This window comes from Paroedura picta, chromosome 3 (genome assembly GCF_049243985.1).
Source record: "Paroedura picta isolate Pp20150507F chromosome 3, Ppicta_v3.0, whole genome shotgun sequence".
In the NCBI taxonomy this organism is placed as follows: Eukaryota; Metazoa; Chordata; class Lepidosauria; order Squamata; family Gekkonidae; genus Paroedura; species Paroedura picta.
In genome coordinates, this window is record NC_135371.1 from 170,657,593 (window position 1) to 170,682,188 (window position 24,596).

The 24,596-nt window shown below is 52.5% G+C and overlaps 2 protein-coding genes across 4 annotated transcripts; both read left to right on the forward strand.

Annotated features, from left to right (window-relative positions):
- Positions 1–397: 397 nt before the first annotated feature.
- On the forward strand, positions 398–12,068 carry WDR45 (WD repeat domain 45). 3 transcript variants are annotated; one of them, XM_077329474.1, is made up of 11 exons: positions 398–562; positions 2,072–2,181; positions 3,124–3,198; positions 3,872–3,976; positions 5,365–5,470; positions 5,856–5,950; positions 7,565–7,644; positions 8,398–8,606; positions 11,094–11,195; positions 11,283–11,428; positions 11,546–12,068. In XM_077329474.1, the coding sequence occupies exons 2-11, from the start codon at positions 2,133–2,135 to the stop codon at positions 11,653–11,655; spliced, it is 1,077 nt and encodes a 358-aa protein (XP_077185589.1). In that variant the 5' UTR covers positions 398–562; positions 2,072–2,132; the 3' UTR covers positions 11,656–12,068. The 3 variants fall into 3 exon arrangements, with proteins under 3 accessions (XP_077185589.1, XP_077185590.1, XP_077185591.1); XM_077329475.1 differs by lacking the exon at positions 398–562 and adding an exon at positions 621–689; XM_077329476.1 differs by lacking the exon at positions 398–562 and adding an exon at positions 683–895.
- A 2,758-nt stretch (positions 12,069–14,826) lies between these two features.
- On the forward strand, positions 14,827–20,275 carry PRAF2 (PRA1 domain family member 2). Its single transcript, XM_077329481.1, has 3 exons — positions 14,827–15,049; positions 16,083–16,300; positions 18,797–20,275. The coding sequence occupies exons 1-3, from the start codon at positions 14,871–14,873 to the stop codon at positions 18,934–18,936; spliced, it is 537 nt and encodes a 178-aa protein (XP_077185596.1). The 5' UTR covers positions 14,827–14,870; the 3' UTR covers positions 18,937–20,275.
- Positions 20,276–24,596: the final 4,321 nt, after the last annotated feature.

Genomic DNA, 24,596 nt, shown 5'->3' on the forward strand with positions numbered 1-24,596 from the left:
GGATTCTGAGGGGGGTGGCTTATTGATTGAATTCTGAGGGGGGGGGGGGCCTTTTGCGTGCGCACACACTCCTCCAGATCCTGAATTGGAAGGGGCGGAATTGGAGGCTCAGACCCGGAATTAAGTTCTGTTAAAGGGGGCCCTGGGCTCCCTTTGCTAGGCTGGAAGCCATCTTCCAACATAAAACACATTAACATTGATTTCGCCCACAAAAAAAATCACAGTTCATATAGCTTCTGGATTCTCCCCCCTCGTGTCTCGGCGATAAAACGTTCACAAAAGCGTCGTCATCCCGTGTAGTCCAAAGCACAGTTCCTGCCCGTTGCCAAAATGGCCCTCTGGGCTTCGTTTCGGAATGATGCCAGATTCAAAGATGGCCGCTTTGAACGGAAGCTGTTTTTGCCGGCGATCGAGCGCGGAGTCGCGCGCGACAGACGGTCGCCTCCCCCGACTTCCGGCTGGCTTCCGCGTTTCTGGAGCGAGCGACGGGGAGACGCTCTCGGCCGCCCTCTCTATGACCGCCCAGGGCCGGATGTTTACCCTGGAGCCTTCCGGGCTGGAGGTAAATAAGGAGGTGGGCGGGGGAGGTGGTGGTGTGGGGCGGGGGCGTTAAGGCAAAGCTTCCGGGGGGCGGTCGGGAATTGGGGAGAGCCGAGATTGGGGAATTGGGGCGGGCAGAAGGAGTTGGGGTAGGTTGCCAACTCTGGGCTGGAGAATAGCTTGAGATGCTGGGAGGGGAGGGAAAGGAGCTCAGAGGTCGTCATAACACGGAGTCCACCTTGCAAACCGGCCGTTTTCTCCAGGCGAAGGAGCTCATCTTGGTCGTCTGGAGAGTCGTTCTGATGCCGGGAGGTCTCCAGGCCCCACCTGGAGATTGGCAACCCTATAACTAAGGGTCTGGCTGTATGCTGGAGGGGTTGTGGGGGCTGCAGAGTTTCCTGATCGGGAGGGGAAATAGGGGAGGGGGCTGGATTTCTGCCATTCTCTTCTGGGTTGAAACTGCTTGGAGATTTAGGGGGCAGAGGCTGGGGAAGGGAAAGTTTGGGAAAGGAGGGGGAGCTCAGCAGGGTCTCTGATGCCATAGCGGTTACCTTCCAAAGCAGCCATTTTCTCCAGAGGAACTGATGTGTCATTTAGGATGCTTAGGGCTGATCCTGCATTGAGCAGGGGGTTGGACTAGATGGCCTGTATGGCCCCTTCCAACTCTGATTCTGTGATTTGGTGATCTGAGTTAGTTTTAGTTCCCCAGGCCCCACCTGGAAGTTGGCAACCCTTTCTTTCCTATATAACCCCCCCCCCCATATAACTATATAACTTTTCTATAACTGTGTCCCTCAAACCCCTGCATATCCCTCTTCTGACAGCCTGCTCTCTCCATTCACCCCACTCACACATCCCAAGGGCTACAGTTGGGAAAGATGATAATTACATTGGTGGGGGTTAGGGTTGCCAGCTCTGTTTTGGGAAATGCCTGGAGATTTTGGGGAATTGAGCCTGGGGAGGGGAGGGACTTCAGTGCTGCATAATGTCATGAAACCCTCCTTCCAAAGCAGCCGTTTTCTCCAGGGAAACTATTTTTGGTTGTCTGGAGAGTACTTATAATAGCAGATCTCGAGGTGCTGCCTGGAGGGTTGCCACCATAGGTGGGGGTAGGGTTTTGGCATAGGTGGGATGGGAAGACAAGGGAGGGAGGCTGAAGGCAGTGTGGACTGCTGTGCCCAATTGGAGCAGAAACAGGATCTGAAGAATAGCTTCATTAGAAACCCACAAGATCATTGAAGTATGAGCTTCAGGGAGTCTAAGCGTCTCTCCATCTGAAGAGGTTTTAATAGAGGCTGTTGTGGGAGGGGGGGTTGTCGGGAAAAAGAGGGACACGCAATGCCGTAAGTGGAAAAGGTTGTAACCCAGCACAGTGTGTCTGCTTCTGATTTCTTCTGAACTCTTTGCCTGGCTGGATCTTAAATGCCTAAACAGGGAAGAGGTCTGTGGGGATAACTGAGCGAGTGGAGATTTGCAGTGAGTTGACATTGCTCCTTTGGCTGATTTCTGTCTGCCTCTCTTCGTTCTCCAGCTCTAGTCTACAGACGACCCGCTTACCCCAGCTTTGGGGAAGGGGTCCCACGAGGATTGCCATGGCACAGCAACGTGGGGTCAACAGCCTGCGCTTCAATCAAGACCAGAGTAAGGGATCTCCGACTGGCTCCTATGCTCTTTTACAGGGAGTCAGGAACAAGGATGTTTGGCTTCTCAAAAATGAAAAGAGAAGTTGTTGGGGGATGGTTTATGGCTCAGTGGCAGAGCCTTTGCTGGGCATGCAGAAGGTCCCAGGTTCAATCCCCAGCATCTCCAGTTAAAAGGACCAGGCAGGAGGGGAGGGGAAAGACCTTGGCCTGAAACCCTGGCTCAGTGGCAGAGCCTCTGCTTGGCAGGCAGAAAGTCCCAGGATCATTCCCAGACATCTCCAGTTAAAAGGACCAGGCAGGAGGGGATGGGAAAGACCTTGGCCTGAAACCCTGGCTCAGTGGCAGAGCCTCTGCTTGGCAGGCAGAAGGTCCCAGGATCATTCCCAGACATCTCCAGTTAAAAGGACCAGGCAGGAGGGGATGGGGAAGACCTTGGCCTGAAACCCTGGCTCAGTGGCAGAGCCTCTGCTTGGCAGGCAGAAGGTCCCAGGATCATTCCCAGACATCTCCAGTTAAAAGGACCAGGCAGGAGGGGATGGGAAAGACCTTGGCCTGAAACCCTGGCTCAGTGGCAGAGCCTCTGCTTGGCAGGCAGAAGGTCCCAGGATCATTCCCAGACATCTCCAGTTAAAAGGACCGGGCAGGAGAGGATAAGAAAGCTCTTCAGTGCTGGGCCTCAGCCTCTCTTCCCTGTTGCTGGCCCTCCAGAGGACCTGGTTGGCCACTGTGTGAGGCAGGAGGCTGGACAGGCTGAATCCCTGGTCTGATCCTGCAGGGCTTTCCTGATGCTCTTGCCTTGGCGACCCTATGGGGGTCACCGTAAATTTGCTGTGACTTGTCAGCACTTTGCCCACATAATCCAGACTGCATCGCGGTGAGAACGGTGGGTCCTGACATATTCCCAGGGTGTTTGAATGACTGCGCTCTGCTTCTCCGCCAGGCTGCTTCTGCTGCGCAATGGAGACCGGCGTCCGGATTTATAACGTGGAACCTCTCATGGAGAAGGGGCACCTGGGTAAGGAAGCCACGGACCCAGAAAGGAGCAATGGATCGTCTCACTCCACCTGGTTGGGGGGGTGTGGCGGCCTCTCCTGCCAGTTACAGAGGCTGGGTGGCTTAAGGCAGCGGTCCCCAACCTTTTTGAGCCTGTGAGCACCTTCGTTATTCTAACACCCGCTCAGGTTGCAAATGCTCACTCAAAAATTTTTTTTGAGGAAAAAACGTTCACAGTCAGAGTAGTTCAGCAGTGGAATAGGCTGCCTAAGGAGGTGGGGAGCTCCCCCTCACTGGCAGTCTTCAAGCAAAGGTTGGATACACACTTTTCTTGGATGCTTTAGGATGCTTGGGGCTGATCCTGCGTTGAGCAGGGGGTTGGACTAGATGGCCTCTGTGGCCCCTTCCAACTCTATGATTCTATGAAAAAATCTTCATGCTGCCACAGTTTGAGTGAATGCAATATCCTGTCAAAGGGGTTACTTTGTGTTTTTCCCCATTTCAAAAGAGTAAATACTTCCTAGGGACTTTTTCAAAGCTCCCCAAAATTTCTGTTTTTTTCTGTTGAGAAATTTAGAGGGAAATGACTTTGGAAAATTGTCCATTCCCCCCACCCGCCAAACTTTGAGTCTCCCCCCCCCCTTTCTTCTCTCTTTGGCCCTGTGTGGACCTGCCTTTCATTCTTCCCTCGCCAGATCACGAACAGGTCGGCAGCGTGGGACTGGTGGAGATGCTGCACCGATCCAACCTCCTGGCCATTGTGGGCGGAGGAGGCAACCCGAAATTCTCCGAGATTTCAGGTGTGCATTTCCAAAAGGAAAAGGGTGGCGGGGTGGGGGGAATCGAAGCAAAGCGGCTCTTGTGTTGAGATTGCCTCGTTTCTGCGGACGCGTACCGTGTGGTCCTAAACATTTACGTCCCTGAAAACCAGGTGCGCCCAGGGTTGGCCCTGGTTAGGATTTTGGTGGGAGAGAACTGAGCAAAGCCCATCAGATCATCATCATTATATTTTGATATATTGTCCCCATTCCCAGTGGCTCATGGCGGGTTACATCAGTCTCGATGAAAATTCCATTAAAACCCCAGGCATAAAACATCACAAACCGATAAGGTAAAGGTAAAGGTATCCCCTGTGCAAGCACCGAGTCATGTCTGACCCTTGGGGTGACGCCCTCTAGCGTTTTCATGGCAGACTCAATACGGGGTGGTTTGCCAGTGCCTTCCCCAGTCATGACCGTTTACCCCCCAGCAGCAAGCTGGGTACTCATTTTACCGACCTCGGGAGGATGGAAGGCTGAGTCAACCTTGAGCCGGCTGCTGGGATCGAACTCCCAACCTCATGGGCAAAGCTTTCAGGCGGCTGCCTTACCACTCTGCGCCACAAGAGGCACAAACCGATAACATCATATAAAAGAGAAGAAGAACGGCGGAAAAAATACAAAAAAACTACCCCTCCTCCTAGTAGTAACTCATAGGCAGGTGGGCAATAGGAGGTAGCCGCCGTGCACACACTATCCTGGAGGGGGGCCAAACAGATCTTCCTTAGTGCGCCAGCCTCAACCATAGACCTGGTGGAAGAGCTCCGTTTTGCAGGCCCTGCAGAAAGCTGATAAATCCCGCAGGGCCCGCAGCTCTTCCGGGAGCTCGTTCCACCAGGTAGGGGCCAGGACCGAAAAGGCCTCTGAATGTCTCTTGTCTTGAAAGCCCTCTGGGATCTCCACAGGTCTGCTGCAAAATGACACGTTTTCCAGCAGAATTCCAGTTGAAGACCGTGCTGGTAGTTTCCTCTACAGCCGCGTAAATCTTTGGGCTGCTTCCTTTGCTGATACATATGCAGAAAAGAGACGTTGGCAGCAGAGGATTGTCGTTTGCGCTGCCCTGCTCTTTTAAACATCACCCTCTGCTAGGGTTGCCAGCTGCGGGTTCGGGAATCCCTGGTGATTTTGAGGGTGGGGCCTGGGGATGGCGGGACATTGCAGAGAAGGGATTGGGGATGCTGAGAGATGAGATTAGAAAGTTGGATTAGAAAGTTGGAGACATACACTGGGGTGGAAAATTAGTCCCTGTCGTGGGATAGGCAACCAGGGCGGTTCCTCGTGACTTCTGCACAGAGCCAGGACCCACCCACCCGTACACTGTGTGTTGCGTCCCAGCCCCCTGGCCCACCCTGCCCGTTTTTCCTTTGCAGTCTTGATCTGGGATGACGCTCGTGAAGGGAAAGAGGGCAAAGACAAGCTGGTGCTGGAGTTCACCTTCACCAAGCCGGCTCTGGCCGTCCGGATGAGGCACGACAAGTGAGTCCGGGGTGAATCCGGTTGGCCTCATTTCAGACCGTGGGTAGGGGTAGGGTGGACAGGTCCCCTCAGCCACCACTGTGGAAGGGGAGGCAGGGGAGCCAAATCCATCTTGGGAAGCTCTTGAGTGGAGGGATTAGGGCAGGGGTAGTCAAACTGCGGCCCTCCAGATGTCCATGGACTACAATTCCCAGGAGCCCCCTGCCAGCGAATGCTGGCAGGGGGCTCCTGGGAATTGTAGTCCATGGACATCTGGAGGGCCGCAGTTTGACTACCCCTGGATTAGGGTCTCCTTTCCCGGCAACAGTCCTCCAAAGATTTGATTTCCGCTCTTCCTCCTCCTCCTCCTCCGCTTCCTTCTGTCCTTTTGTGCCTCCCCTTCAAGGATCATCATCGTACTGCGGAACCGGATCTACGTGTACTCCTTCCCCGACAACCCCGTCAAGCTCTTTGAATTCGACACCCGGGACAACCCCAAAGGTCAGAAAGCCAAGCCCTTTCTTCCCTCTTCTCTGCCCAGCTGGACCGTTAGGGTCTACCAACTCCAGGTTACAACACGGATGTTGATTTAGGGGGTGCAGCCTGGAAAAAGTGTGGTTTGGGGAAAGAAAGGTTCTCTCAGTGGGATATGATGACAGAGTCCCCCCTCCCAAACAGCCCTTCTCTCCAGGGGAACTGAACTCTGCAGTCTGGAGAGGAGCTGAAATTCTGGGGGATCCCCCGGCCCCACCTGGAGGCTGGCATCCCTGACCCTCAGTGGGGTCCAAGGCCACAGAGTCCCCCCCTCCCAAGCAGCCCTTTCCTCCAGGGGAACTGATCTCTGCAGTCTGGAGAGGAGCTGGAATTCCAGGGGATCCCCAGGCCCCACCTGGAGGCTGGCATCCCTGACCCTCAGTGGGGTCCAAGGCCACAGAGTCCCCCCCTCCCAAGCAGCCCTTTCCTCCAGGGGAACTGATCTCTGCAGTCTGGAGAGGAGCTGGAATTCCAGGGGATCCCCAGGCCCCACCTGGAGGCTGGCATCCCTGACCCTCAGTGGGGTCCAAGGCCACAGAGTCCCCCCCTCCCAAGCAGCCCTTTCCTCCAGGGGAACTGAGCTCTGCAGTCTGGAGAGGTGCTGGAATTCCAGGGGATCCCCAGGCCCCACCTGGAGGCTGGCATCCCTGACCCTCAGTGGGGTCCAAGGCCACAGAGTCCCCCCTCCCAAGCAGCCCTTTCCTCCAGGGGAACTGAGCTCTGCAGTCTGTACATTGTAAAGCTGGGGAAACTACCCAGGAGGGCTGCCAAGATAATGAAGGGGGTAGGAGCTCCTCCCAGGAGGAGAGGCTGAAGAGTCTGGGATGTCTAAGGGGTGGGGAGGCGTGACAGAGGTTTATCAAATTATGCCTGTGGTGGAGCAAGTCGACAAAGAGACCCTTGTTTCCTTCTCCCAGAATACTAGATATCGCGGGCGTCCCGTGAAGCTGCGAGGCAGTAGATTCAGGACAGACAAAAGTCAGGACTGTTTTGAACAGAGAGAGATTAATCTGTGGGATTCTCTGCCAGTGGACATAGAGATGACTACTGGAATAAAACAGCTCTAAAGGGGGGTGAAATGGATGCGTGGGGGAGAGGTCAATCAGTGGCTACCAGCCCTGGTGACTAAAGGGAACCTCCAGCGTCAGAGGCACTAAACCTCTGAATCCCAGCAGCAGGAGGCAACATACGGGGAAGGCCTCAGGCTCTATGCCCTTTTGCTGGACTTCAGAGGAACTGGTTGGTCATTGTGTGAGACGGGATGCTGGATTAGACGGACCACCGGCCTTATGCATCAGGGCTCTCTTGACATTCTTACCAAGGCCTTGGCCTCTCTCCTCTGTTGTTGGCCCTCCAGAGGAACTGGCTGGCCACTGTGTGAGGCAGGAGGATGGACTGGATGGACCCCTGGTCTGATCCAGCAGGACTCTTCTGACGGTCTTGTGGGGATGAGCTGTCATTCCAGCATATCTCCAGGCCCCATCTGGAGGCTTTCAGCCATGCTGCCTGTAAATGTGTACCCATAGGACCTGAACTGGCTCCTGAGACCTGCCTTCCTTTTCTCCCCATCTCTCCCGCCAGGACTCTGCGATCTCTCTCCCAGTCTGGAGAAGCAGCTCCTTGTTTTCCCGGGACACAAATGCGGCAGCCTGCAACTGGTGGTGAGTCTGCGGGGAGCGGCCGTGCTGCTGGGAAACAGCCCAGCGTCCTGTCCTCGGTCATTGTTGGCCTGTTACTCCTGATCTTTCAACAGTGCCGTCATTGCAGCAATGAGGGCTAGAAACTTACTTTTAAATTTAAGGTCCCCTTCTTAGTCTGTCTGTAGCGGCAGAAAGGATCAAGAGTCCAGGAGCTTGGGTTAGTCACTGCCCTAATAGTGCTGTTCTGACCAAGCAGTAATATCAAGGCTCTCTCAGCCTCACCTCCCTCACAGGGTGTCTGTTGTGGGGAGAGGAAAGGGAAGGCGATAGTAAGCCACTTTGAGGCTCCTTTGGGTAGAGAAAAGCGGCATATAAGAACCAACTCTTCTTCTTCAGTAATATCAGGGCTCTCTCAGCCTCCCCTCCCTCACAGGGTGTCTGTTGTGGGGAGAGGAAAGGGAAGGTGAATGTAAGCCGCTTTGAGCCTCCTTCAGGGAGAGAAAAGCGGCATATAAGTACCAACTCTTCTTCTAAATGTATGGCAAGGGAGGAGCTTTCAAAGAAATGAGCAGCAACTCAAAAAAGTTTCGTGTTGGGGACCTCCCATGTCAGCCTTTTGGTGCTCTTAATTAAGAAGAGGCTGGGAGTGGCTGCCTGGTCCATAGTCTGCAGGAGCCCCAATGTCTGAAGGCCAGCAGGGTCCCTACACATGAGAACAGACAAGGCTTACCCTCTCCGCCTGCGCTCATTTCTGCCTGTCCCTCCCCGCCCTAGGATCTCTCCAGCACGAAGCCCGGAACCTCCTCGGCCCCCTTCACCATCAACGCCCACCAGAGCGAGATCGCCTGCATCTCCCTCAACCAGCAGGGCACGGTGGTGGCTTCCGCCTCCAAGAAGGGCACCCTCATCCGCCTCTTCGACACCCAGACCAAGGAGAAGCTGGTGGAGCTCCGGAGAGGGACGGACCCTGCCACTCTGTACTGGTGAGCATCTCCCGACCTCAGGATTCTGGGGAACCCGCCAAGGTGGGTCCCAGAACATGGGCTGGTGCACTCAGTGGCTGGAAGCCCGCCTGGCAAGCTCGGCGCGCACTGCCTCGAGGTCTGCTATGTAAGACAGGCGGTATTGAGAGCTGGAGGTGGAGGGTGGAAAGTTCCGTCAGATTCTGGCTAACTTCCGGAGGGCCTGCAGGATTTTTCAAGGTGAGAGACAGGGTGGTTTCTCTTTCTTCTCTAGAACTTCCCTGCCAGTCTCCCAGCCCAAACTCACCAACCTCAAGCCAGCTTAGCTTGTGAGATCTTTTGGGAAAGCTCTCCCATACCCGCAAGCTGAAGGCCGGTGTTACACGTGTAGAATTTACACTACAACTTTGAGTTGGATAGATAGTGAAATTCCTTGGTTGTCGGCAATATAGAGTAGGGAAAATATTGGAATATTGGGAAGTTACAAGGACAATTTTGACAATCAGGAGGAAAGAACCACTGATGAAAATCCAGCATTGAAAACGGCACAAATCTAGAGCCCGTTTTGGTTGCTTCCTTCATTACCGTATATCCTCGAGTATAAGCTGAGTTTTTCAGCACATTTTTTAGACTGAAAAAGCCCTCCTCAGCTGGGCTCTCGCTGGTGTTGCTGGACTCTTTCTCTTTTCGGTTAGTGACAACACCAAAGGACATTGGGTCTTCCTAGGACCTAAACAGCCCAGGCTAACCTGATCGCATCCAACCTGGGAAGCTAAGCAGGGTCCGCCCCAGCTAGTAGTCGGATGGGAGACCCTCCAGGGAAATCCAGAGTGGTTAAGGAGAGGCAGGCCAGAGCAAACGGCCCTCCGTTTGTCTCTTGCAGCTTTATGCATGAAAGCAGCTGAGGGAATTTCCCAGAGTAAAGCTGCTTTCTGCTGCAAATTAAATTGCTGTTTGGGGACAGCCCCAACCGCCGGTCGCTTTACAGCTAGCAGTGCTGCACGCCCTGAGTGGAAATTTCCAGAGACGTCTTTCTTCCAGTTGGAAGCAGAATACCGTTGCAGATGGGCCTTCCGTCTGGTCCCGCAGGGCTCTTTCCCTGCCAGCCGCAACAGTTTCAGTTCAGGGCCAATTCCTACTTGGAAACGCCAGCTGGGGATGCGGCGTCTGTATGCCTGCCTTGCGGTGCCCACCTGCTCCGTCTGCCCACCTGGCTGTGCGTCCGGCTTCCTTTCTGCTCACCTGTTCAGTGCAAAGTACAAGAGGTTTTCATTTAGCTTTGATAGCCGTGAGCTTTGGAAAAGGGCCTTTGATAATTCCCGCTTCCTTTCCCATGAGCTCTCTTAGACCTCCTGCATGTACCGGCAGATCACCACTGGTCCCCAGAAACTATAATAATATAATAAACCTTTATTGGCATAAAACAATAAGAGGCAAACATAGCCAAGCAGGGTAAAAATATAAGATGGTAAAATAAGCTCATATAATAAACTAAAACAGAGTAAAATTGGCTGATTAAAACATCTTAATTCTGGCTCGATAAACGACCATTAAAAATTGAGCTACGTGACTTCCCCAAAAACTACATCTTAAAGTGTTTGCAGTCAAAAGAACAGCAGCCGTTTTAATGATTTTTTTAAAATGTTGGTTGTGGAGGCTGTTACTTTACTGACTTTTCGTTAACCCTTTGCAGTGTATTTTGCTATGCTTTTTCAATCCTCCCTTTCACCCAAGGAGCCCAGGATAGTGGGCCCAAGGGGGTCTCCAACATGGCGCCCGTGGGCACCTGTCCAGGAGCCTACCAAGTGTTTTTAGGAAGTGAATGGAGCCAAGTTGGGAGCTCTCACCCTGCCACGCTTCTGATTGGCTGTGCATTTGAAAGAGACATCCTGTTAAGCAGAGCTTCTGCCTGAAACGTTGAAGACTTACTGATTAGATTTATGCTTAAATCCTCCCCCTGCCCCTTATTGACATTTCATGCTTGGTTTGTGTGGCCCCCATTTTATTGCTACTCCTGCCGCCTTTAGAATTCCCAAAGTTCCCGCAGGCACAAAACGGTTGGGATACCTCAATGTATATAATTCCCCCCTTTCCCATTTATCCTCACAATGTCCCTGTGAGGTGCATTGGGCTGAAGGATAGGGATGGGTCACTCAGGACGTTTCATGGCTGAATGTGAATCCAAGACTCCCTGATCCTAGTTCAGCACTAACCAGCACTATTGCTGATGGAGGAACTGAGTGAACTGATGGGCTATGGTTCACTGAAGGCCCCAGGTTCATTCCCTGGCATCTCCTGTAAGAAACCCTTCATTTCCACGTTTTTCTCCCTCTAGTGGTCAATTAAATATTGCGCCTGCTTATGTCTAGCTTATTTCCCTGTGCAATGTAATACCAGTTCGACCACTGGAGGGAGCACTCATAACCATGCATTGGAGCGGCTTTATACAGAGGCAGGCCCCTCCCACAATTCCAACCCCACATGGATCCTTGTGTTTCTCCCACGCAGCATTAACTTCAGCCACGACTCGTCCTTTCTCTGCGCCTCCAGCGACAAAGGAACCGTCCACATCTTTGCCCTGAAAGACACCCGTTTAAATCGCCGCTCAGCGTACGTAACGGGGTAGCCACACACTGGTGGGCAGGGGTGGTGGGGGCCCACACCGCCTCTCCTGTTCTGAACCTCTCTCCCCCGCAGCCTGGCACGTGTGGGGAAGGTGGGACCCATGATCGGCCAGTACGTGGATTCTCAGTGGAGCCTGGCCAGTTTCACCGTCCCGGCCGAGTCGGCCTGCATCTGCGCTTTCGGAAGGAACACGTCCAAGAACGTCAACTCGGTCATTGGTGAGTGGCAGCAGAAAGCACCAGCTGGCCTGGTTGCGTTCCCCGGCTCTGGTAGCTGAACGCCCGGGACCCCCGTCCCTCACCTCTCCGCCCCGATTCTCTTTCCCAACCCTCCAGCCATCTGCGTGGACGGCACTTTCCACAAGTACGTCTTCACTCCGGACGGCAACTGCAACCGGGAGGCCTTCGACGTCTACCTGGACATCTGCGACGACGACGATTTCTGAGCCCAGCAAGGCCCCCGTCCCGAACGCTGCCAGGCCCCCGGGCCATTCAGGAGGACGGCGTGCCGAGGGTCTCGGGTCAACAAGAGCAAGGCATGCTGGGAATCCTGCTGGGAGGAAGGCACAGGGAGAGCCCTGAGCAGCCGTTCCTCTCCGCTGCTTCCGTGGAGGCCCTTTAAAAGAAAAAAGCAACACCATCGCTCCCACCTCCCGCCTTGCAATATGGCGGACGGTTCCAGAGACACCGTTCCAGGGACTCTGTTCAGCCGGGATTTGGGGAAGCGGGAGGAGCAAGATCCTTAACGTTTGTTCCATTTGGACTTCCTCAGCGGTCGAAAGATCAGAAGTGGCATGTGTGTGTGTGTTTGTGTGTGTGTCCGGGGTGGGTGAGAGCATTAAAGCAGGACTTCGCCCACCGTGTCTTGGCCTTATTGGGGAAGTCTGGAGGGGATAGAGGTGGAAGAATGTTTCCTAGAGTGGCTGTCCAGAGGCCCTTCGAGGGCCCACAAGCAGCTGGCAGGAGCAGGTGATGCCGAAAGTCATAGCACAGGGGCAGCCAAACGGTGGCTCTCCCGATATCCGTGGACTTCAATTCCCATGAGCCCTTGCCAGTACGGCCAGGACAAGGGCTCATGGGAATTGTCATCCATGGACATCTGGAGAGCCACTGTTTGACCACCCCTTGCATAGTGTCTCGAAGCTTGCGCGGTGCAGTGGTTAAAGTGCCGGACAAGGAGCCGGGAGACCCAGGTTCGAATCCACACTCTGCCACGGAATCTCACTGAGTGACCTTGGGCCGGTCACGTTCTCTCGACCTAACCTGGCTCCCAGTGTGGTTGTGAGGCTAAAACCGGAGAGGAGAATGATGTAAGAGGAGAAAGAGGAAATATAAATTAATGATACATAAGCATGGAGGTCCCCTTGAGGCATCCCGGCTCAGAGCCATGTGCAGATCGTGAAGTCTGATCCCTCTTTATACTTCACATTCAAGGTCAGCGACCTCTGAACCCCAGAGCCAAGGAGGCAACATCAGGGAAAGGCCTCGGCCTCTCTGCCCTGTTACTGGCCCTCCAGAGGAGTTGGTTGGCCACTGTGTGAGTCAGGATGCTGGACTAGGTGGACCATTGGTCTGACCCAATAGGCCTCTCTTATGAGGACCTTGACCTCCCTGCCCTCTTGTTGGCCGCTGTGTGAGGCGGGATGCACTGGCCTGATCCAGCATGACTCTCTTATGAAGACTTTGGTCTTCCTGTCCTCTTTGGAGGAAACGATTGGCCACTGTGTGAGGCAGGATGCTGGACTGTAGAACTCCTCGTCTGGCCCATAGGGCCCCTCTTACATCCTTAAGACAACTCAAGGTATCGGCTACATCTCCCGATGGTCTCGCCACCAGCACAGCACACCTCCCAGCTGCAAACCCTGGAGCTGGAAGTCTTCAAGCAAAGGTTGGATGCACACTTTTCTTGGATGCTTTAGGCTGCTCTGGGCTGATCCTGCATTGAGCAGGGGGTTGGACTAGATGGCCTCTGTAGACCCTTCCAACTCTAGGATTCTATGAGCTATGAACAAGGGAGCTTCGAAGGGAGGAGGCAGGCTGGCTCAGGACAAATTGGCCAGTGACTGGCAGGGAGCTGAGGCTCTGCATAATATGAGCCCAGCCCACCCCCTGCATGATCCTGCAGTTGCAGCAATTTGGCTGGAGAACACGGAGGACAAAAATGCAGAGGACAAAAGAGTCCCCTGGGCCATACGTGATTTTTTTATAAATCTCCCTTTTTATTTAGTACCGAGCCAAGACTGACGCCCAGACTGAGTCAGTGGCGCATCTGTGGTGGAGGTGGAAGGGCCAAGCAGGTCACAAACAAGGGTGACTCTCATGAGGTTTTCGAGGAAACGTTCAGAGGCGGCTGGCCCTCGCCTGCCTCTGCATAGTGACCCTCGGCTTCCTTGCTGGTCTCTCTTCCACGTCCTAACCAGGGATGACCCTGCTGGGCTTCCAAGATCGGGTCAGTTTAGGCCATCTGGATCTGGTGGGTTTCCTGCTTTCAGTTTGGGGTAGCGGTTAGGAGAGCAGAGTTCTAATCTGGCGAGCCGGGTTCGATTCTGCACTCCCCTACATGAAGCCAGCTGGGTGACCTTGGGCTCCTCACGGCACTGATAAAACTGTTCTGACCGAGCAGGAATATCAGGGCTCTCTCAGCCTCACCTACCCCACAGGGTGTCTGTTGTGGGGAGAGGAATGGGAAGGCGAATGTAAGCCGCTTTGAGCCTCCTTCGGGTAAAGAAAAGCAGCATATAAGAACCAATTCTTCTTCTTCAGTAATATCAGGGCTCTCTCAGCCTCACCCACCTCACAGGGTGTCTGTTGTGGGGAAAGGAAAGGGAAGGCGATTGGAAGCTGCTTTGAGGCTCCTTCGGGTAGAGAAAAGCAGCATATAAGAACCAACTCTTCTTCTTCTACCTCTGCGTTGCAACCCTAGACTTCTGCAGAGGGTCCCGTTCAAGAACTAAGCAGGGCTTAGCTTCTGAGATCTGACCAGATTGGGTGAGCCAGGGACAGCCAGCACAAAACAGGTGATCTTCATTGCCTGCCTTTGCTTGGCGACCCAAGCCTTTGGGGGGGGGGGTCTCCCATCCAAATGCTAAGCAGTCCCAACTCTGCTTAGTTTCAGAGTCCTGATGAGATTGGGCCATCCTGGCTAAGCTTCAGCATTTCTAGATGCAATATAATATAATTTTGGAGCCACGTTAAGGCTGATTTCTGTAGTGCAGCTGAGGCTTTCTTGAAGTCCCCAAAGGTCAGAATTTGGCCATTATAACCCTGATTTCTAAAACAGTCGGCGAGGAGGAAGGAAATATAAAATCATCATCTGTTCAGTATAAAGATTTCGATTTATTGCTAGACGACTCCAAGCCAGGTACAAGAAGACTTAAAATCCAAGATGACACCATAATGGTCACAAAATGTAAATCAGGAAGTACTCCAACTAAATCACACAGACATTTGGAGGAAAGCAAACTTCATTACATCTCCATAGTCCTGCGACGGGCTGTGATTCCAGGGGGATCCCCAGTCTCCACCTGGAGGCTGGCATCCCTAGCTAGACGAATGGAGATTTCCCCTATATAAGACTCGCTTTCCCATCTTCCCTTGCGGCGGTGCATTGTGGGGACTGTAGTCCTCTCTCCCCCTCCCGGTCCCCCCGAAGGCCGCGAAGATGTCGGAGGTGCGGCTGCCTCCCGTGCGGCTGCTGGAGGATTTCTTGCTGGGCTCGTCGCGCCTGGCTCCGCCGGACGTGCGGGACCTGCAGCGGTGGCACAACCGGGTGGTCAACAACCTGCTTTACTACCAGAGCAATTACTTGCTGCTGCTGGGCGCCGGGCTGCTGCTGGGCGGGTGAGTGCGCCACGGAGGCAGAGGCTGCAGAAGGCAAGACGGGGCGGGGACTCAGGAGGATCCAGGACCGGGGAAGGGAGGAACGGGGGCGGCTGGGCTCTGGTTCCTTCTGGGGTATGTAGGGATGCCAGCCTCCAGGCGGGGCCTGGAGATCCCCGGAATTACACCTCGGGTCCAGATGATGGATAAGAGAAACCGTGTTGGATCTGGCTACTTTGCCATGGCCTGCCTCTGCACGGCAGCTCTGGACAACCAAGGTGGTCTCCCTTGAAAATACTGACCAGACCCAACGTTTCATAGTTTCTGAAGTCAGATGAGATTAGGGTACCCTGGCCCGTCCAGGCCAAGGCAGAGGCAAGCAGGGGTGGTTTGCCGTTGCCTGCCCCTGGGTACGAAACCTGGACTTCCTTGGTGGTTTGCCATCTGTGTTCCGACCAGAGTGTCCCTGCTTAGCTTCTGAGAACTGAGTAGACTGAGCTAGCTTAGACTGGCCAAGTCAGGGCAAGAGATGTTCAGATGTGGTTTGCCCTTGCCTACCTCTGCGTACCAACCCCAGGTGTCCTTGGTTGTCTCATCCAAGTTAGGAGCCTGAGGCCACCTTGCTTAGCTTCCCAGATCTGATGAGATCCAGCTAACCTGGGCAGTCCCAGTCAAGGCAAGAGATGAACAGAGGTGGTTTGTCCTTGCCTACCTCTGTGTAGCAACCCTTTGCTTCCTTGGTGGTCTCCCCTCCACGTGCTAAGCAGGGCTGATGCTGCTTAGCTTCCAAATTTTGAGAAGAGGCTGCCACGCAGATTGGTAGCAAAGGGGCCAATAGTTGCATTCTCACCTCCATGGCTAGGTCAGGAGAGGGTGGTAATTTAAGGGGGACGCTCTCCACAAGGGGCATCTGCAGCCCCCTTTCTGCACCCATGCCCCTACTGAGTCCTCTGAAATCTCCAACCATGGTTAGATCGCTTCTTGAGAGGCCATCCTGAAGTATTGGCCTTCTGATTGACTTGAATGGGGGTTCCTGGCTTGCCATCTCCTGCAGGTACTTCCGCCTGCTCCTGACCCTGCTGAGCGGAGCGCTGGTCACTCTGAACTTCCTGGGTTTCGTCTGGGCAGCGGAGAACAAGGCCCCCGTGCGGCGCTTCCGGCGGAATTATCCCGGCACCTGCCTCCTTGCGGTTCTCGGCTCTGCCTACTTCGTGGTGTCCCTCTTTGACGGGTCGGCTGTCTTCCTGGTTTTCATTGCTCTGCCCATAGCACGTGAGTCTGAGCCTGGGAACCGGTCCAGGAAGGGGCTCTACCAGCCAGGGTTGCCCATTCTAAATGGGAAGATTCCGGGAGATTTGGGGGTGGAGCTTGGGGAGGGGAGGTGGAGGGAGGGGAGGGGAGGGGAGGGGACGGCCATCTGTGGAGCATATAACTATACAGAACCAATGGGATGAAATTAATTCAAAAGACGCCATATTCAAGTATTTAAAAGGGGGCTATATAGAGGATGGAGCAGAGTTGTTCTCTCTTACCCCGGAGGGACAGACCAGAACCGATGGGATGAAATTAATGCAAAAGAAATTCCATCTCAACATCCGGAAGAAGTTCCTGACAGTTAGAGAGGTTCCTTAGTGGAACAGGCTTCCTTGGGAGGTGGTGGGTTCTCCATCGCTGGAGATTTTTAGACAGAGGCTGGAGAGCCATTTGATGGAGAGGCTGATTTTGTGAAGATACAAGGGGGTGGCAGGTGACAGTGGATGAGCGAGAGGGTTGTGAGTGTCCTGCAGGGGGTTGGACTGATGACCCCGGAGGTCCCTTCTGTTATTCTATGATTCTATGAGTCCATCCCCTAAAGCAGCCGTTCTAAAAATTTTTACCCTTGAGAAAATCCCTGAAACATCTTTCATGTTTCGAGAAGCCCCAGAATTGGAGCAATCATGCAGAATATGGTTGGGGAAGCAGAGCTGTGGACACACCCAGCCAGGGCCCCTCCCCTTCCCACCCCCTCCAGGCCCATCACTGGCCATTTGGGGGGGGGGTGAATGGGTTGACATTATTTATAGTCATGTTACCCAATAAATGTTTTAACATGTTTTTAAAAATATTAAAAAATTAACTCCCACTCACTCAGGAAACCCTTTCAGGACCATCAGGAAACCCCGGGGTTTCACAAAAACCCTGGTTGAGAAAACCTGTTCTAAAGGAACATTTTTTTCCCCTCCAGAGAAATAGATCTCTGTAGTCCCCTGCCGCTTATCTGTCTCAGCTGGTAATAAGTAAACAAAGAAGGGCATTTACCCTTGCAGGATGCTCTGTCTTGCCTTCAGCTCTTGTTGAGGGTCGCTATAAGAACATTCCCCTTACACTGAGACAATGTTTTTGTGGGAGTGGCGAAATTGATACAAGAGAGCATATATTGTTCCACTTCCCTGCTTATGTAGACATTCGTAGCAACTTGATTGAACCACTCCTTAAAAAGTTGCCAGAACATCATGATGTAGATCAGGGGTAGTCAAACTGCGGCCCTCCAGATGTCCATGGACTACAATTCCCAAGAGCCCCTGCCAGCATTTGCTGGCAGGGGCTCTTGGGAATTGTAGTCCATGGACATCTGGAGGGCCGCAGTTTGACTACCCCTGATGTAGATTGAGCAAAGAGGCTGCTAAGTGATGAGTCCCCCCAGGTGACAACTCAGCTGGATACGTTTTGTGCCGCCGCCATAAAAATCCGATGCTCTAAAGCAGGGGTAGTCAACCTGTAGTCCTCCAGATGTTCAAGGACTACAATTCCCATGAGCGTCTGCCAGCATCTGCTGGCAGGGGCTCATGGGAATTGTAGTCCATGAACATCTGGAGGACCACAGGTTGACTACCCCTGCTCTAAAGTAGCATAATTTTAAGTTCTATTTTATGATCTGTTTTAAATTGTATTATATTAAATGACCGTATTCTTTTGGTCTTTTATGTATTAACTTCATATAACTTGGTCTGAACGCCTGTGATAAAGTTTGAATCTGAATCTGATCTCTGTAGTCCGGATATGAATCCTGGCAGATCTCCAGGCCCCACCTGGACAAGTTGGCAACCCTAGAGCCAGCCAGTCTTTTTATCTTTGCGACAACCTTCTCATAAAGGTAGGCTAGGCTGAGAAAGAGCGGCTTGGATGAGGCAGCCAAAGGCGCTTCGGGGCTGAGCGGGAATTTGAACTCGGAACGTCGCTTCCCCTGCCAACATTCTGCCACTTTACGAAAAAGTAGGCCAGAATCTCTGTAGGGAGGATCCTGCAGGAAGATCCTAGAACAGCAGCCTTTCCAAGGCCAAGGCCTACTGAGTGACAAACATCTAGCATCATGTGACAGGAAAAGGAGGAGCCGGAGTTAGGAATTCCCTGGAGAGCAGCTGTCATAGAACCATAGAAAAGAATCATAGAATCCTAGAGTTGGAAGGGACCTCCTGGGTCATCTAGTCCAACCCCCTGCACTATGCAGGACACTCACATCCCTCTTGCTCATCCACTGTCACCTGCCACCCCCTTGAGCCTTCACAGAATCAGCCTCTCCGTCAGATGGCTCTCCAGCCTCTGTTTAAAAATCTCCAAAGATGGAGAACCCACCACCTCCCGAGGAAGCCTGTTCCACTGAGGAACCGCTCTGACTGTCAGGCACTTCTTCCGGAGGTTTAGACGGAATTTCTTTCAAATTAATTTCATCCCATTCGTTTCTACCATTCTCGCTAAACCTTGTCTCCCCCACCCCACCCTTCTCCGCAGTGGTCCTCTTGCACGCCTCCCTGCGCCTCCGCAATCTGAAGAACAAAATAGAGAACAAGATCGAAAGCATCGGCTTGAAGCGGACCCCCATGGGGCTGCTCCTGGAAGCGCTTGGGCAGGAGCAGGAAGCCGGATCCTAAGCACCGTCACCCCCATTTCTCCCTTCCCCCGGGAACGTCCCTTTCCGTGCCATGGACTGTCAACATCTCTGCACTATTGCTGTCTGTTCACCTAACCCCATCAAGCAACTAGCTTTGAGTTTGTGTAAAAGAGGCACCAACCCCCAGGATTCTTGTGAACGACCAGCAGAACTCCCTGATCCAAAGTGTAGCGGGCGTGACTGGGATAGCCAAGAGAATTGACTCTCGGGGTTGTTCCCTGCCTGACCAAAGGAAACTCCTCGCTACAATCAAGCAAGTAAGACTACGGAAGCGGCAGAGAATCCTGAAAAGCCAGTATTCGTTTTTAATTGACTGTCAAAAGTTAGCCTGTGGGACTCTCGACACTTGATATTTCTTGTCACCATGTAGGAAGACTTAATTCTAGAGAATAGTCAGTTAGCAGGACAGTCTGGCTCTTGACCCGTTGAGGGCCGGCCGCGAGAAGAATGTTCTCTAGTATTCCTTTCCAGTGTTTCAAAGTGCTTGACGTGCGCTACCACCGTGTAAAGCTCACGACAGCCCTGCAAGGGAGGACGGTGAGGGTCGTATTCCTGCGCAGGAGGGAGGAGGGAGCGTAGGGATTTCGTAGCAAGGACGATGTTCGGTTCGCAGTTTTGTCTCATCTTTGCAGCATTCCTGGTCTTCCTCTGGGTTCGATAGAGAGAATGTGATTCCATCAAGTTATGCTGTTGGAACAAAACGAGGTAGACTCTGGGGGAGGGTGTCAAAAGATGACCAAGCTGAGCATTTGCACAAAGGTCAGGGGTCTAATCACCTGTAAGGTTTGGTTGCAGTTATGCTTTGGCGTGGAGGTGAAACTCCAAAGGGCAGAACCAACTTGCAAACGTCATCCGAGCTGCAGGTAATTCCTATACTGTGTACCTTTTTTTGTGTGTGTGTGTGTGTGTGGTGGACAGAAGAGCCTCACCCCTTTCCAGAGACAGAGTCCTGTACGCCCTCCGTCCAACTGCATGCTGTCCTAGCTGGTCCATGTTCAGAAGCAAAACTTTCAAGAATGGGACCAGCAGACTTCATAGTTCTGAGTAGCATCGAAGACACGGCTCTGGGCTGGCTGGGGGCGGGGGCTAGGAAGTAAATGAAGACGCTTCCTCGAGGGTCCGGAAGCATTGCCAAAAAAAGGCGCAGCTGATTGAGCTGCCCCGGAATTTATCTTTCTATACCGGACTGGTATTTATTTGGTAAAGGAACGGGGTGGGATTGGCAATCATTCCTGTGTCCTGTTTTTGTTTGTTTGTCTGTTTTGTTACAAAAAGTGTTACAGCTTGGCAAAAAAAATTGGCTGTTGCAGATTCTTTAATTGAAGGGGGAAAGAGTCTCCCTGGACTCGTGTGTGCTAATTAATTAATTAATGGCAAAGGGACTCCTGGCCTTCGTGGAGGTTGCATGGATTGCTGCCCATCCAGGTCCACTTTTGGGCCAGGATTGTTAAAATCAAATGCCATGGCTTCAAATGAAATCAAGGGGAATAATTCTGCAGAAGACGGCACCAGATACTTCCCTGCATGTCCCCTGATGTCACTGGGTCCAGGTTGTCAGGAAGGAGGTCTTCCCCATCCCCTCCTGCCTGGTCCTTCTAACTGGAGATGCCGAGGATTGAACCGGGACCTTCTGCATTCCAAGCAGAGGCTCTGCCACTGAGCCAGGGTCTCAGGCCAAGGCCTTTCCTATCTACTGCTGTCTGGTCCTTTTAACTGGAGATGCCGTGGATTGAACCTGGGGCCTTTTACATGCCTAGCAGAGACTCTGCCACTGAGCCAGGGTCTCAGGTCAAGGTCCTTCCCATCCATTCCTGCCTGGGCCTTTTAAGTACGTATGCTGGAGATTGAACCTGTGAAACAGTTCTCTTAGAGCTCTCAGCTCCACCTTCCTCACAGGATGTCCGTTGTGGTAAGAGGAAGGGAAGGCCACCTTGAGACTTCTTCAGGTGGTGAAAAGCGGGGTACAACCCCACCCCCCTCCCAGCTTTTCTTCATCCGATGCCATCGCATTTCCCCCCAGGAGCCTCACCCTACAGGCTGTGGTGCAAGGTGGAATAACAAACCCTGGTTTAATTTCATAGCTGGGGTGAAACTTCCCAGTTTATTATTCCACCTTGCTCTCCTAAAATACTTGCTTCTCTTCCCTCCCTCCCCCACCGCCCCGGTCTCTTTACTGTCCAGTTTCTTTGTCCAGCCGCTTGTTCAGTGGCCGTCTGGCAAATTCATGCCCTCATATTCCAGCAAATGTTCTCCGGCTGAGCTTAACTGCGAAATCCTAGCAAGAGCCGTCGCCTCAGCTGGTTAATAGCTCTCTTGGGCCCGGAACAAACCTCTCCTAAACCAAATGCCAAAGTTTGATTTATAACCTTCGATCTCCGAGGCTTAAGTTCTGTCCTTTGTGGCTCTATTTGCTGTGTCTAATGAGCTCAGAGGACATCGAGGAAACAATCAAGAAAGCTATTTTTAAAAAGCTGGAGAAGGTACAATTGGGAACTCTGAAAATTTTGGCATGCTTCAAATGCTTCCCTGTAACTCCAGAGGGGCGGCCACGTTAGGCCACTAAACCAGGAGTCCGTGGCACCTTTACTGGCACAGACGCTTGTGTGAGTCAAGAGTTCGCCTCAGTGATACAACCAGGTGCAGCTTTTGTCATGCGGCGTTTACGAGCAACCTCCCAGCGCATCCAGCCCAGCAAGTTCTGACTCAAAAAGCTTCTGCCACAATAAATTTGGTAGCGAGTCTTTGAGGTGGCTGCTGGACTCCTGTTTCGTTTGACTTTCTCAGCAGGAAAATAATGGGCCTGTTTCACGGGGAGAGAACTGTGACTTCTTCAGTGGGGGGTTGACAGGTTTCATGGGGGAACGAACGCCATTGAGGGTCCCCTCTAAGATTGATTCTTTCTGTCACGGCACGTCCTTGCCCGGTCCCTGGACTCGGCGGTTGAGGAGAGCACGAATCTGAGCCGTGGTTGGAATCTTCTTCCGTCGGAGGAACGGCATTAGCTGGGCAAACAGCCCTGCCGAGGAAATGATCTTTAAAAATAGGCACCCGGTATTGTAGACCCAATAGAAATCTGCTCCCACCCAAACATGGCTGCTGTGGAAAGAAATTTCAGGAGGTCCAAGTCAAATCAGCAATCTCCAACATGTAATCTAGTTGGAGGCGTGGTGGAACGCGTTGTTGACCTGACTTATGGGAACGCTAGAGGTGAATAGAAGAGTTGGTTTTATGCCAATTTGGTTTTATGCCAATTTTTTTACTGCTCGAAGGAGTCTCAAAGCGGCTTAGAAGAAGAAGAAGAAGAGTTGGTTCTTATATGCCACTTTTCCCTACCCAAAGGAGTCTCAGAGCAGCTTACATTTGCCTTCCCTTTCCTCTCCCCACAACAGACACCCTGTGAGGTGGGTGAGGCTGAGAGAGCCTTGATATTTCGGAAGAAGAAGAGTTGGTTCTTATATGCCACTTTTCCCTACCCAAAGGAGGCTCAAAGCGGCTTACATTTGCCTTCCCTTTCCTCTCCCCACAACAGACACCCTGTGAGGGAGGTAAGGCTGACAGAGCCCTGATATTACTGAAGAAGAGTTGGTTCTTATATGCTGTTTTTCTCTACCCAAAGGAGTCTCAAAGCGGCTTATAGTCGCCGTCCCTTTCCTCTCCCCACAACAGACACCCTGTGGGGTGGGTGAGGCTGAGAGAGCCCTGATATCACTGCTCAGTTAGAACAGTTTTATCAGTGCCGTGGTGAGCCCAAGGTCACCCAGCTGGTTGCATGTGGGGGAGCGCAGAATCGAATCCGGCTTACCAGATTAGAAGTCCGCACTCCTAATCACCACACCAAACTGGATCTTACCATTGCCTTCCCTTCCTCTCCCCTATGAGGTGTGTGAGGCTGAGAGTGTTTTGATGGAACTGCTGTGGGAGAATAACTCTAACAGGACTGAGACTATGCAAAAGTCACACAGCTGGCTGCATATGGAGGAGCAGAGAATCGAACCTGCCTTGCCAGATTAGAAGCTGTCATTCTTAAGCACGACACCAAGCTGCCTTGCCGTTCCCTTCCTCTGCACAATGACCCTGGACATCCTCAGAGGTCACCCGTCCATACTAACCAGGGCTGACCCAGCCCCATTTCTGATCTCAGGCTAGCCTAATCTAGTCACACCCAGAGTCCCAAATCTTTTGGAACCTGCAGGCACCTTTGGAATTTGGAACCAGAGCTGTGGGCAGAGCTACAAAATGGCTGCCAGGGGACGTAGAGCCGACTACAAAATGGCTGCCAGAGGAGGTAGAGCCGACTACAAAATGGCTGCCAGAGGAGGCAGAGCCAACTACAAAATGGCTGCTGCAGGTGGAGGAGTGAGGAAATTAAAGAACATAGTAGGAGAGACAAGAGGCTACAAAACCCAGCCAGTGAAACAATGCTAATTTGGGTTGGCTGTATACCAAACCAGCACTTCAGTGGCCAATCGGAAGCCCTGCTGGCCAAGAGCCCCACCCCCTTCCCAAAAAAACTTAGTGGGCACCCAGAAAGATGTTGGTGGGTGCTGTGGCACAGGCTGTTTTTAGGCAGTGCCCACTCCACGGGAGCCAGCTTGGTGTTGTGGTTACGGGCATCAGCTTCTAATCCAGCAAGCCGGGTTTGATTTCCCACTCCCCCGCATGCAGCCAGCTAGGTGACCTACACCTATGCTTCCCCACCACATTTCCCCCCCAAAAAGAGTTGAGAAAGGCTGGTCTGATTGGAGACCAAGACATATGAGGAAAGGTTGGAGGAGCTTGGTCTTTTTAGGAGAGAAGATGACTGAGAGGGGTTTTGATCACAATATTCAAGTATTTAAAGGGGGGCCATAAAGAGGATGGAGCAGAGTTGTTCTCTCTTGCCCCAGAGGGACAGGCCAGATCAAATGGGATGAAATTAATGCAAAAGAAATTCCATCTCAACATCTGGAAGAAGTTCCTGACTGTTTCTCAGTGGAACAGGCTTCCTTGGCCGGTGGTGGGTTTTCCATTTTTGGAGATTTTTAGACAGAGGCTGGAGAGCCATCTGACGGAGAGGCTGATTCTGTGAAGGTTCAAGGGGGTGGCAGGTTACAGTAGATGAGCAATTGGGATGTGAGTGTCCTGCAAAGTGCAGGGGGTTGGACTAGATGACCCAGGAGGTCCCTCCCAACTCTGTTATTCTATGATTCATTATAAGGTGACTTCCCACTTTCAAATTAGCAAGTCTGCCCACAGGATCATTGATGGGCTTTACAGAAAGAACATAATACGTGATTTTATAGGAGAGACCCTCGTCTCACAGAGACGCAGATCTTTGGGTTTGGGCAGAAATTAAAAACTGAGCATGTAGGATCCTTCTGGCATGGTGAGACAGTGGGGGAAAGCACCCAAAAAAGCTGTCTAGGAAAAAGAAAAGCCCAAAAAACACCTTTGATTAACACCAGAGCTCATTTTGTCTACAAGTTTTACATTAATGCACACTCTTGTAAATAAAGTCTGGCGCTGTTATCACTGTTTTGGATCTACCCCGGAGTGTGTGACATTTCTCAGCTGTTTTGCTTCGGCTTCTTTGTGTTAGTGTCAGAGTTGTGAGCTGTCTCTCCAATGTAGATTTTGAATCCAAGCAGGCGTCCGCCCCTC

What these genes read in the sequence shown, in the direction of transcription:
- WDR45 (XM_077329474.1), top strand. Translation starts at nt 2,133, where the DNA reads ATGGCACAGCAACGTGGGGTCAACAGCCTGCGCTTCAATCAAGACCAG. An exon ending in GAAATTCTCCGAGATTTCAG is followed by an intron (nt 3,977 to 5,364) that starts GTGTGCATTTCC and finishes TTTCCTTTGCAG; the next exon opens with TCTTGATCTGGGATGACGCT. An exon ending in GAACGTCAACTCGGTCATTG is followed by an intron (nt 11,429 to 11,545) that starts GTGAGTGGCAGC and finishes CCAACCCTCCAG; the next exon opens with CCATCTGCGTGGACGGCACT.
- PRAF2 (XM_077329481.1), top strand. Translation starts at nt 14,871, where the DNA reads ATGTCGGAGGTGCGGCTGCCTCCCGTGCGGCTGCTGGAGGATTTCTTG. An exon ending in GCCGGGCTGCTGCTGGGCGG is followed by an intron (nt 15,050 to 16,082) that starts GTGAGTGCGCCA and finishes CATCTCCTGCAG; the next exon opens with GTACTTCCGCCTGCTCCTGA. An exon ending in CATTGCTCTGCCCATAGCAC is followed by an intron (nt 16,301 to 18,796) that starts GTGAGTCTGAGC and finishes CCTTCTCCGCAG; the next exon opens with TGGTCCTCTTGCACGCCTCC.